Here is an 11,811-nt window from a genome sequence, read left to right on the forward strand (position 1 = left end):
ATATATTTCAGCCTGATTCTACTTGGTTTCTTTTCTAAACGTCTCTATAACGTGTCTTAGCGTGCTGTTTTGTCCATTATCGCACGTGCAGACGGTTGAGGGTGGACCGCTCAGATTTGAGCCTTTATCATCACTGTTACAGCCGTTTAATGGCTGTTTGCTGTACAAGCTTGTTCTCTCTGACGTTCCTTACAGTAAGTACAGTGCACTACTTCCGTGTGGCTCAGCCGTAAATGTAAATATATCTCGCCTTTGAGCACTTCCTAGAAAATGTGGCGCTGGATCCTGCTCTGTGTGATCAGCGGCAGTGAAAATGAAAGCGCACTTTGGACTAAGGCTTGTAAAAATGCGGCATGTAACGACCTTTACAGCGTGTGTGTGTACTCATATGAAGAGTGATACTGCTCACAATGCGGCGACAAAAATCTGTCATTTTAATTGGGCTTAAATCTGAGGGTTAATGTTACACAGGTCGCCGTTATCGTGGCAGTCGTTCAGTGTTCGGAAATGACTAAGTCAGCGTGAACGCGACCTGTGGAAATGACTAAATCAAGTTCGTGTGGGTGTGTTTATGAGGACGTGGGCTACTCCTTCTTTGATATCAGGCTGTAGAAAGCGGAGTGACGAACTTCATTAACAGCGGAGGAGTCAAGAGACCATCATTTGAGCTGAAGGCAGCAGGAAACAACTCATGCAAATACAAGAAGCTGCTCCATGACCTGCAGGTAAGAGCGCTGAAAAACAACAGTTTGCACAGCCGTCAAACCCAAATTTCATTATTATTATTCACTTTTGTCCTGTTAGTGGCGAATTTAAGAGAATTTAATTATCTGTCAACAAGTGATTTTATTATATATATATATAATTTGTATAATTTGTATTTCGCTGTTTTTTCATATTTGAATCTATTTTTTTTTTTTTTGCCATTCATCACTTTTTAGTTTGACTGTACCTCTGTAGATTGATGACAGCTGTCTTAATTGTAGTAAATGTGTTTACATCAGGCCTTTTTTTTTTCTAATAACACTTCTAATAACATTTTTATTTCACTTCAGTGAGCCAAACAGACGCAGCATAATCATGAATGACAGCTCATTTCACATTCAGTGGTATAAATGTTGTGTAGAATTGGAGTTGTTGTTAACATTTCCTACAGGAAATCAGCACAGTACGCTGCTTTTCACTCTACAGCTCATTCCAGCAGCTACAAACAGCTTCAGACATCACCACTTTGAGATTAGTGTGATAAAGTGCTAAAGTTGCTTTGGCTTGAGGGTAGAGCTCGGTCCTGCAGGCATGTTCATGTCTCCTCAGATAAAAACATGCGTAGATATGCATGTGTTCAACTAAGTCTTTTCCACAGAAGCCTGCTGCGCAGCCAAAACTGGTGTACAGAAAGAAAAACAGCTGTTTCTTGTGTTTGTGTGGGTGTGTGTTTACAGCTCCACAGTCCAACAACCGCATGCTTGTGCTATTTTTGTTTCTTCATCAAGAAACACAATGGGGATGTAATGTGCCTCGTAGCAGAGCTGAGTCATGCTTCGACTGGCCAAAACGTCTCTTCAACATGTGACGTTGTGTGTTTTTTGTCTAAGGGTCATATAACTTTTTGAATGACTAAACAAGTAAACTAAATCTAACATGTTGCGGCTCTGGAATTCACATCTGGTCTTCTCCAGTAAAATGACTCATGTCACTGGTAGCATGACCAAAACATTTCAACATCTGTAAAACTCCCCTTTGTTTCTCCCTTAGGTCTCAATGGACTGGACCCTTATTGTACTTCTGCAAGTCATGTTCCAGCCATCTCTCTCAGGTGTGTTGCATAAAGTGTACGAGACATTTCTGGATAAATATGAGCAGGACAAACAATGCATCTACATGTAGCCTTTGCATTTCTGTTGAAAACATTTCATGGCTGTGGATCAAATTGACATAAATCTTGACATTGCTTTGTATCATTTCCCAGAAGTCTTTTTCACTGTTGAGGCCGAGAGAACCAGGTACGAGTCAGAGTTTGGGGGAGATGTTGTGATGGGCTGCAGGTTTCAGCCTAAACCGTCGAACCCTGATGACCACCTGAAGGTAAGATGGCACTGGATCACCTCCACCCTGTTTCGGGAATTTCGGGAAGTGTACCGGATGGATAATGGGGTGGAGCAGTTGGCAACCCAGAGTCCGGACTATCAGGGCCGAGCGCGTCTTCTCACTGAGGAGCTGGAGGAAGGCTGGGCCAAGTTACAGGTCAATACTAATAGTGAAATGTTCACATCTACATAGAATTTGCAGGCGTTTGATGGGTTTTTACCAGTGACGTCATCTTTTCATCCTGTCGGGAATCCATGACGTATATACTAAGGGCCCACTGCCAAGAAGTGTTTCCCTAAAAAAAGAACAATATGTGGACCAAGAGATTCTCTCTTTTCCTTTGACTGACAAGAGTTCAAATAGGGATTATACAGCAGAATTACTGATTTTGATTTATTCACAAAGCTCCAGTCTATGAGGGCACAACATGAAATACGATCACAAGGACACAGAAAGACTTTCCTCTTTTGTCACTTTACAGATCTCCAGGCTCAGGATCAATGACTCTGGGACCTACCAGTGTATGGTGCAGACAGGAGAAGGAGCAGATTACAAAACCATAACTCTGTCTGTCAAAGGTTTGTATCGAGTCTGTGGTAGTGTAAGTTTTTTGGGTTTCTACATGATGGTTTAGGGGCTTTGTTCTGGGAAGGGCTTGGTCATTGGCCTCAGCATGTGGTCATTTCTGGGCAATAAGAGTATCACTCATTGTGAAAGTGAAGCCAGTGTTACTCAATTTGGTAAAGAATCCTTTTGGCTTTCCTCAAGAGCTTCCGATTTTTGATATTATGCAAGATCCTAAGATACAATCATCATGATAGTGCTTTTCTAAACACAAAGTATTTATTATATATTCTTCCTGTCTGATTCTCCCCTAGCACCTTACAAAGAAGGGACTAAACACATTGAGAAGTCTGCCGGGAAGGATGAGGTGCTGCTGACCTGCCAGTCTAAGGGTTACCCAGAGTCCTCTGTTAGGTGGCAGGATGGACACCTGCTGAGAATCAATGCCAGTACGACGGTTGTGTCAACGCCAGACCAGCTTTTTAAAGTCACCAGTGAGATACGCGTCCAAGCGTCAGACAAAAACAACTACACGTGCAGCTTTACTAACGATGGCTACTCTGCAACATTTCATATTCCAGGTAAATATTAATTTCCTTTTAGGCTTTCATCCAAGACTGTACACAAAACCTGTAACTGCAGACAGGATGCAAGCAGACAGGGGTTTAAAATGCTGACCGTGGAATTGCAACATCCTCAGGTCAAGTCTGGCCGGGGACCTTTATCACATGTCTTTCCCTTTCTCTCCCACCACGTGCCTTGTGAGCGCTCTACTGCCTACAACACCGTACAAAATGATATAAGAATCACATGAGAAGCAGCCGTGTTAACCTCCACAACGTTTCATATGAATGAAAGAAAACTCAAGCTGAATTGTCCCTGATCTTGTAGTCTGTGTGTTAGGTGAAGCCTTGGAAACTCTCACAAAAACAGGAAATAAAGCTACGTAGTTATCACAATCTGCTGCTTGTGTTTCCTGCTGCGTTCATATTTTCTTTCTGATGGAGGTGTCTAGTGTCAAACCACATCCAGTGTAATAACAAGGGCGGTATGTATATCAGCTGTCAGCGTTTCAGCTCTTGCCCACAGTTTTTCGAGTTACAAGATTTTTCGTAAGAAAAGGCATTTGGGTTTGAGCTTTGAACGATGCAGCACTGTGTAGGAGTGCTATGAATGAGACGTGTGGAAATGTGTGGCTTTTTTTGTGCGTGTATGTTTCTGCTTATGAGGGATTATTTGCTCTTTGGATCCAATTATTCTGGTTATATCATGGTTTTGTGGGGTTATGGCTCTGCTCCTGAAATCAGATAAATTCAGGTTCTTTTAGAGCTCAATAAAGAAAAAAAGGTCTTTAAATAAAAAAAACAACAAAAAGAAAAAAGTAAAAGGGCTGTTTGCCCAGTTGAAAGAATATTAAACAAGCATGAGTCATTTACATAGCTTCTTTTTTCAGTCCTTGACCAATAAGGGGAAGTTTGCAACAGTTTGTCTTTGGTATATTTGGTTATTTCCATAGTGGTCAAACATATTAAAAGCATGGGTACAGTTCTTGTCCAGGCCCTGTCATTTCTGAAACTGGGTTTGTGACACACGTTAACGCTAATCCTTCTCTGTTTTCACAGATGAATTGCCTGTTCCCCATGTCAAAAATGATGCTCCCATCATTGTACTGAGCGTGGGAGTGATAATGGTTGGGATTATTGTTGCAGTGTTCATGTACCGACGCCGAAAAGGTAACCAATCACTCAGTTCTTGATGTGCACATTACAGCCAACAACAGATTCAGGACATGTAGCTTACAGCAAACACAGCAATCCTTCTGCGTCATATGGAAATTTGTGTTTGACGCTCACACACCAGTCATAACAATGTACTCTACATACTTCTGTGGGGAAACATTAATGTTACCAAAGGACGAATGGATTGTTCCGGCACATGTATATGAAGCCATCACAGTGATCTATTTGCAATAGATTATTAAAAATAATCCCACTCATCATTCAAAATGCAGCCTAAAGGCATGAACAGAAAGTTAGCGTGTGCAGGGTCGGTGGCATCGATGCACGGCTGGATTTCCTTTTAGGATGTGCACTCAAAGAATAGCTGCAGGAAGTGAAGTGGATCATCCAGTTTATTGCAATGGGACATTATTTTCTTAAGCGCTTCATTATTTCCTCATTGTCAGCCTTCACACTGGTTTATTTTTAGCTGTCAACAACCTAGTTAAGAAAGTGAAGAAAAGAAAGAACTTTTTAGCAGAACTGATTGAACTTAACTGTCCAACCAGAACTGAAATATAGCCTTCAGCGGTTGTTTGTCAAATGGGCAGCAGAATTTGTGCCCGTCAGTGAAAAACTATGTCAGTTCAAGCGTAAAGACAGTTGATTTGTGTTATACATGAAGCAAGTCATTCTGCCGCTGAAAAGAGGAAGTATTTGCAAAACACTACTGTTAGACGTTTGATCTGGCGCCAGAACGATTGCCATTTGGCTTTTAGGGAATTTTATCAGCATGTGATTCCTTACGCATGTTTTCATGTGAGCATGACTTTGCATTTTGGACCCGACATGTGTCAAAATCATCACACTTGGAAACACCCAGCTTGGTCTTGGTTTGTGTGAAAGGGGAATTTGAGGTTATTTGTGAGTGCGTGGCTAGTTTTTCAGTAGACCATATGTTTGTTGATTTTGCAACCACACAAACACCTCCATCATTTCAATAGCAGGCTTATACAGCAACGTATATGAATGTGTGAACACGATAAGAAGTCTGACTACAGCTGCGGGTTCGGAAAGCTGCAGATGGTATTTTTAAGATGGCATCACAACGCCTCGGTGCACAGGATCAAAGACTTGTATACGGTATACATCACCAGTCTGTCAGGACACGCTCCGACAAACTGAATTAATGTCAGTGTTTCTTTTTTTCTGTAGGGTTTAGCGCTCAAGGTACCAGGAATTTTTTGGTCAACGGTCGAGGCAGATCTGTTTGTACTCTTGGCTGTGAGTCTAAACAATATACTACACACACACATGCACAACGCCTGCTTGTGTTAAATGCTACACCCATTAAAAATAATGTGTAACAGCCTGGTAATCATAACAACCAAAGCCACACAGACAGCAACAGCTTTCAGGGGCTTTATCGATTCCGCTTTTGTTGTTCTGGAAAGTGTCACATAATCTTAATATCTAAACGTTTTGCAACGAACGGGCGTCTCTTTCATCAAATTGCTGATGATGCATTTGTTAAATGTTCATACTCTGAATGAAAGACACCCACAGTTGCCATCACTCTCCATGAAGAAGCTTGAGATCACACATTTAGGGGCCATCCTGAAACTCCTCCTCCACTGCAATGATTCATTCATTGTACTATCAGTGTCATCCATTCCTCGGCTGCCTGTCTGTGCCGCCTTTTTCTCACCAAGCTGATTAGTTGTTGTGTGTGTGTTGCCACTTCAACAAATTTAGTCATAGAAAATAAAAATTGGTCGTTTAATGAATCATTGGAGTGTGTGCCTTATCTGTAAAACCCTGGAGGCTGTGCTGCATGTAGTTTGTCTGGGCAAGCAAACACGTACTGTGCCTTCACAAGGGCTAAAACTTGAATGTGTTGCAAATATGTAACACCAACAGTAACACAGTAAGACCTTAAATGTGTGCATGTGAAATGCTCTTAGACTGAAATGTACGTAGGTATTCCGTAAATCACCATTAGTATCGACAGCATGCAAAAGCTAGTTTTGTTGCATGATCCTATCCCTCATTCTCCTGAATACAGAAGTGCAAAGATCCCCTTCACTGTGAAGCTGCGCATTACGAAGTACACATGTTTGTGTTCAATTCATTTGATTTAAACTTGCACTGAGGTGCATGTGAGTGGATTTGGAGTTACACCTCTGCAGTTCTTGTAGTCACTAAAGCAATGATTAAATGACTCAGTGACTAATTCAGTGCTTCTGTCTGTGTTAGTTTTCTAACGGTGTTGTTTCTTTCACCCAGGCCTACAAGTAGAAAAAGAAAATGAGGAAGAGATAACTGCTTTTGATGGAAGTAAGTGACTCTTATGACTTGAAGAGCTTTTTGATTTGCACAATTTCTGTATTTCTAAAAATGATTTCGGCTGCAACTAATGGTTATTTTCATCTGCGATTAGTCTGCAGATTATTATCTCAGTCAGAAAATAGTGAAAAATTCCTAAAGCTCAAAGTGATGTCTTTGAATGTCTTCTGTTGTCTAACCAACAGTCCAAAACCAGCAATATTCAGCTCACTGATAAGATATAGAGCTGCTTGTGAAACCAGTGAACATTTGGTATTTTGGTTTGAAGTATTACTCATGTTACTGATCGATCATGAAAATAATTACAGTGGGTGTGGTAACAGACAGACAGACAGACAGAAAGGCAGACAGATGGACAGAGAGTGAGACAATCAGATAGACGGAACAGTTTGGTAGATAGAGTCAGAGAGTGAAAATGAAAGTGGGGGAAGATAGATAAATAAAATAATAGAAGCGATAGGGAATACAGTGTTTTTCACGAAAAATAAATAAATAAAAAGAAGAGAAATACTGTAGAGTAACAGTAGATAATAGATAACTATATATGATCAAAGGCTGCTACATAAACTACATGTGGAGTTATGTGGTGAAAGTATACATTTGTGTGTGTGTGTGTGTGTGTTGGGGGATTAGGTCAGAGGCAGATTAAATGAGACTTAGAAAAGGACCCAGATTGAGATGGTTTAGCCAGTGTGGGCTGTTCATTGTGTTTCTTGTTTTCTGCGGATAAAGGGTGTTAATAATGAGGGATATGAGGTGGAGTTGATGTAACGGTCTGATGTGTTCACTGAGCAGTGCGAGCAGTATGTGTCCGAACCTGAAAAACCCATTTTATGCATCTTATGTTGAGTAAAGTGTGTTTTGTGAATCAGTTTGTTTGTATTAGCTGTATCCTGGCATTGTCAGTCACTGTAGAGGAGAGATTTTAATGGAAGGCACTGAAAGTATTCTTTGTCCCTTGTGTTGTATTTTCTGGATCAGATCCTGGAAAGGGATAAAAAAAATGAATATGGGAGATGTAGCTGCCTCTTTGTTTCCATGATGAGTTGTGTTTTTTGTGTTACTTTTGAGTAGAAAGTGTGGCTGTGCAGGGTTGTTGAAATCCCAGTGTTTCTGAAGCATTCATGATGTTTTATGAAGGTGCTCAGGAGCTTGACATCTCTTTGCATACTGACCGTTGTATTTCTGTCCATGTGTTAATGTGTTGCTTGGGATGGATTCAGTTTGGTGTATATTGGAGTTGGTTTGCGTGATGATAGAATAAGAAGTGAGGAGCGAAAATTGAGACTTGAGGAGGATCTTGTAAGTAAAGCAACATGTCGTCTGCACAGAGACTGATTTTGTGGTGTGCTCGATTCCAGCTCCAGGACCTTCGCTTCGTATAATCTCCTCTCTCTCTCTCCTCTGCCTGTCCCGTCTCTTCCCAGCTTTCACTATCTAAATAAAGCAGAAATGCCAAAAAGAAATCTTTTTAAAAAGCCGGGTGAATGAAGGATTAGTGCAGAAGTTCCCCTAGACGCTGACTTTAATGGGAAGTTTTGACTTTAAGACAGCCACAAGTTCAAGGTTTCGAAGAAAAAGGACAAATTGAGTAAGACAACTAGCTGTGTGTAAGACTGCTGACCTTCACTGTAAAAATATCTGCCTGCGCACTCCTCTGCTACCCTACAGGAAATTAACTATGCAACACAGGAAGAACACCGAAAACATCGAAGGGATTTTCTCATATTGGTTGATATGATGCTGATTTGATTATCATCACTTTGTTGTCTCTAGGCCGTACAGAGGAAAACCTGGGGGCGTTTGTGAAAACCCATTATTCTGGTGTCTACCTCAGCGCGGATGCCAGACGTCACTTGGACACTTTCAGTGTGGAGGAGCTGCCTCAAAGGCTCCAAAACAAGTGAGTCAGAAGATTTACAAGAAAATCATCAAGGATGCAAGACTCTTCTTCCAAGATCTCATTTCCAGTAACAGCAACAGTTCAAGTTTTTCATTCCAGCTACTAAAAGTTTTAGTTATGTCCTTTTTATTAAAAAGATTGAGGGCACCAGATTGTTACCTGTTCATTTTAACCCATTTTAAACTTCAGCTCTCAAGTCAGCACTGCCAAGGTGGTTTGATATTGGCTGACGTCATAAATTTGTAATTCAGAATTCACCAAAGTTGGACTCCACATCAAATATTTGGGCAGACAAATTCACCAGATATCATTGAGTCCATTGAAATGAATAGATTTCATGAAACTTGCACATGCTGATTTGACTGGGCCTTGAGGCTTGAAGCTTTGTATGTAGACACATCCAGCCGACCATGCTTAAGTTTATGATTTTGTATTTATCCTCACTTGTGTCATTTACACTCATGATTCTTCTTGTTTTGTTTCATTTTGTCAGGAACGGCCAGCCTGTGACTCTTCAGGCTTTACTCCCAGAAGCTGGAGAGACGCTTTTCCTTGAGGGACCCCCAGGAAGCGGGAAAACAACCACAGCCCGCATCCTGGTCTCTTCTTGGACCAAAGGGCCCACTCACTCTCTCGCTCGCGTCCTCGACCTCAGCACCATCGGACTTCTTTTATATGTCGACTGCAGCAAAGTGAAAGGTGACTTGTTTCAGGAAATAGCTACCCAGCTTTCTCTCACAGAAAAGATATCAACAGAGGATGAGCTGAGGACTGTGTTAACCAGGTCCGGCGAGGTTCTGCTGCTGTTGGACGGGTACAGAGAAGGGAACCCAATTTTCGATGAGTCTTTAAAGAGATTACTGAGTGAAAGAAGAGGATGCAGGGTCCTGGTCACTGCCTGCCCAGGGCAGTGCCCCATTCTCAAGGACACAATTGGGACAGAAGGAGTGCTGGAGCTCCAAACAAGAACTGTGAAGTAGTGAGGGGGCGCAAAAGTTTGTTACCAAAAAAGACATTAAGCACTTGTTACATTTTTAACCACATTCTTGTGGTTGTAATTGTAATTGTAATTCTTGTCTGATGTTATTTTCTTACAATGACTGTGTTCTCAGATTTCATAGAAACTCAAATATGTCAATAAAAATAATTCTTTTTTGCATCCTTTTACCCATCCCCTGGAGCACTGGATGAGAAACTCCATAGTACAATCGGTACTCCACCTCGTCTTTGCTCACACAATTCATGAAACTCCTGAAAGTGCTTTCAGGCACACGTCAAACTCTCTGTAGCTGATCGTTCAAAGGCTCGATTAATGATTTCTGTTCTTTCTGTTTCTCTTCTGTGCCAAAGAAAAAGAAAGGTCATCACTAAGGTCGTTTTCTAGACTGCAAGCAAAGCAGCAACAGTTTCTACGTGCTATTAGTGAAAAGGGAAGTGACTCTATCAGTATTCCTGTCAAGAGACTGCGCTGATTCCAGTAACATGATAAAAAAAGGCCTTTTTTTTTTTTTTTTTTTTACATTTCTGTGTGTTCTTCATTCTCCTGTAATTGCAGCATCTTACCTCTCACCAAATGTATGAGTAATTCAGATTTCCACTCAGTCAGCATGTTGTCCTCTTGCATCATTTTTGCATTTTTCACACACACAAATCTCTTCCACTGCGCTGGTGATCTCCAACAGCTACAGCATCAACCTTCAGACATGTTTCAAGAGGAGCCTTGCACTGCAGCTGCTGGCTGTGTGTGATATCAAAAGCTCTACAGTCAGCACTGTTAGAATGATGGCCTCCAGATATTTAAGGTTGTTGACATGCGTTGCAGGCAATAGGATATGATGCTCAGTGGAGGATGGCAGGGGCATGAGAGGGTATGCTGGATTCAGGAAACTTTGTACAATCAGTGCATTTCCAGTTTTATGATCAAAATGTTCATTATGGCAAAATGTTTTTTTAAACCATGAGCAATTTTTAAAATTTCAGCTGTGCACAACATAAACATGCTCACTTCCAACAATACTTGGATAGAAACATGAAACCACCCAAATGAGTTTGAACCCAAACTAAAAGTGTGTTTGGGAGCTCCAGAAAACAAAAACGAGAATATATTCCTGTTATTAATGTAGGTTTTGGAGGAACAATCTGCTGAACTGAGGGCAGTGCATCACTGTGCATGTTAAAAATAAATTACTCGAACAGAGATCTTGGGTGATTCAGAACTGTAGTGCTCACAGCTTGTGCAGCATGAGTCTTACAGTAACTTGTGTTGCCGATGATTCTGCATTTTTAAAAAAAATTTGCATAAAATACACAGAATTGAACTTTTATCTCAGTCTTCACTTTTTTCAGAATGTGAATGTTAACAGCAAACATTGCAGGAAAAATGTCAACTTTTTATGCAATTAACATGATCTGATGATGAATCCTCATGAAATAAAGGTAAAGATTTGAAGCTGTATTTAGACTGATGTTGTCATGTTGCTGACTAATGAAATTGTGTTTGAGTACTGACCAAAAATATGAAATTAAGGGAATGAAAACATTTCAAACAGAAATTGCAGTGACTATAGACCCATTTTACTGTTTGCCAGCTTAACCAAATGCCTCCATCAGCTGTTGCTGCTGCAAACTTCCTCCTTGAACATAAATACTGCAGACACGACTGTGTGATTCTTCTGCTTTTCTGCTTTGCTCAGCGGGTTAAGTGCCTCATCTAATCTATAATTCCATCTGTGAATGTCCCTCTGTTTGTTTGTGAATTTATCAGTCAGCATTATGTGAAGAGGAAGAAGAAACTGTCACATAAGAGTCACCAGCGACTCTTAAATCAATACACTGTCATCCCAAAAGACCAAAGACCACAGTTAACGTGATCATAGCTGTTACTGTAAAGACTATAATCTTGAGGATTATTCTTCGAAATGTGATGCACGGGAAATATGGGAAATACAGAATGTGTTGTGATATTTTAGAAAAGATGACCCTTTGGACTATACCGATGGACAGAAGAGAAGTGGTTTATGATGCAAGAGGAGTTGCAAGTATCTGCTATGGGATGTTTCTGTACTTTTTAACAAGAGACGAGCTGTGCCTCAAAAAACTTTTTTTCTCTAGTGTGCTACGCATGGAAAATACTGCAGTGCAGTTAAATGTTTCTATTTGATATGTTTCAGGGCTGTAAGGAATGGGCAAACG

At 40.8% G+C, this 11,811-nt stretch overlaps 1 protein-coding gene across 3 annotated transcripts; it reads left to right on the forward strand.

Annotated features, from left to right (window-relative positions):
* Positions 1-503: 503 nt before the first annotated feature.
* LOC143337635 (butyrophilin subfamily 3 member A2-like) lies at positions 504-11,040 on the forward strand. Of its 3 annotated transcripts, none has more exons than XM_076757290.1 (10): positions 504-725; positions 1,756-1,816; positions 1,973-2,244; positions 2,570-2,666; positions 2,967-3,233; positions 4,275-4,385; positions 5,586-5,654; positions 6,657-6,707; positions 8,493-8,619; positions 9,113-11,040. In XM_076757290.1, the coding sequence occupies exons 2-10, from the start codon at positions 1,762-1,764 to the stop codon at positions 9,597-9,599; spliced, it is 1,536 nt and encodes a 511-aa protein (XP_076613405.1). In that variant the 5' UTR covers positions 504-725; positions 1,756-1,761; the 3' UTR covers positions 9,600-11,040. The 3 variants fall into 3 exon arrangements, with proteins under 3 accessions (XP_076613405.1, XP_076613404.1, XP_076613406.1); XM_076757289.1 differs by having other exon boundaries at positions 505-725; positions 1,970-2,244; XM_076757291.1 differs by lacking the exon at positions 5,586-5,654 and having other exon boundaries at positions 505-725; positions 1,970-2,244.
* The last annotated feature ends 771 nt before the right edge of the window (positions 11,041-11,811 follow it).

Source organism: Chaetodon auriga, chromosome 19 (genome assembly GCF_051107435.1).
Source record: "Chaetodon auriga isolate fChaAug3 chromosome 19, fChaAug3.hap1, whole genome shotgun sequence".
NCBI lineage: Eukaryota > Metazoa > Chordata > Actinopteri > Chaetodontiformes > Chaetodontidae > Chaetodon > Chaetodon auriga.

What these genes read in the sequence shown, in the direction of transcription:
- LOC143337635 (XM_076757289.1), top strand. Translation starts at nt 1,762, where the DNA reads ATGGACTGGACCCTTATTGTACTTCTGCAAGTCATGTTCCAGCCATCT. An exon ending in GTTCCAGCCATCTCTCTCAG is followed by an intron (nt 1,817 to 1,969) that starts GTGTGTTGCATA and finishes ATCATTTCCCAG; the next exon opens with AAGTCTTTTTCACTGTTGAG. An exon ending in GATAACTGCTTTTGATGGAA is followed by an intron (nt 6,708 to 8,492) that starts GTAAGTGACTCT and finishes TGTTGTCTCTAG; the next exon opens with GCCGTACAGAGGAAAACCTG.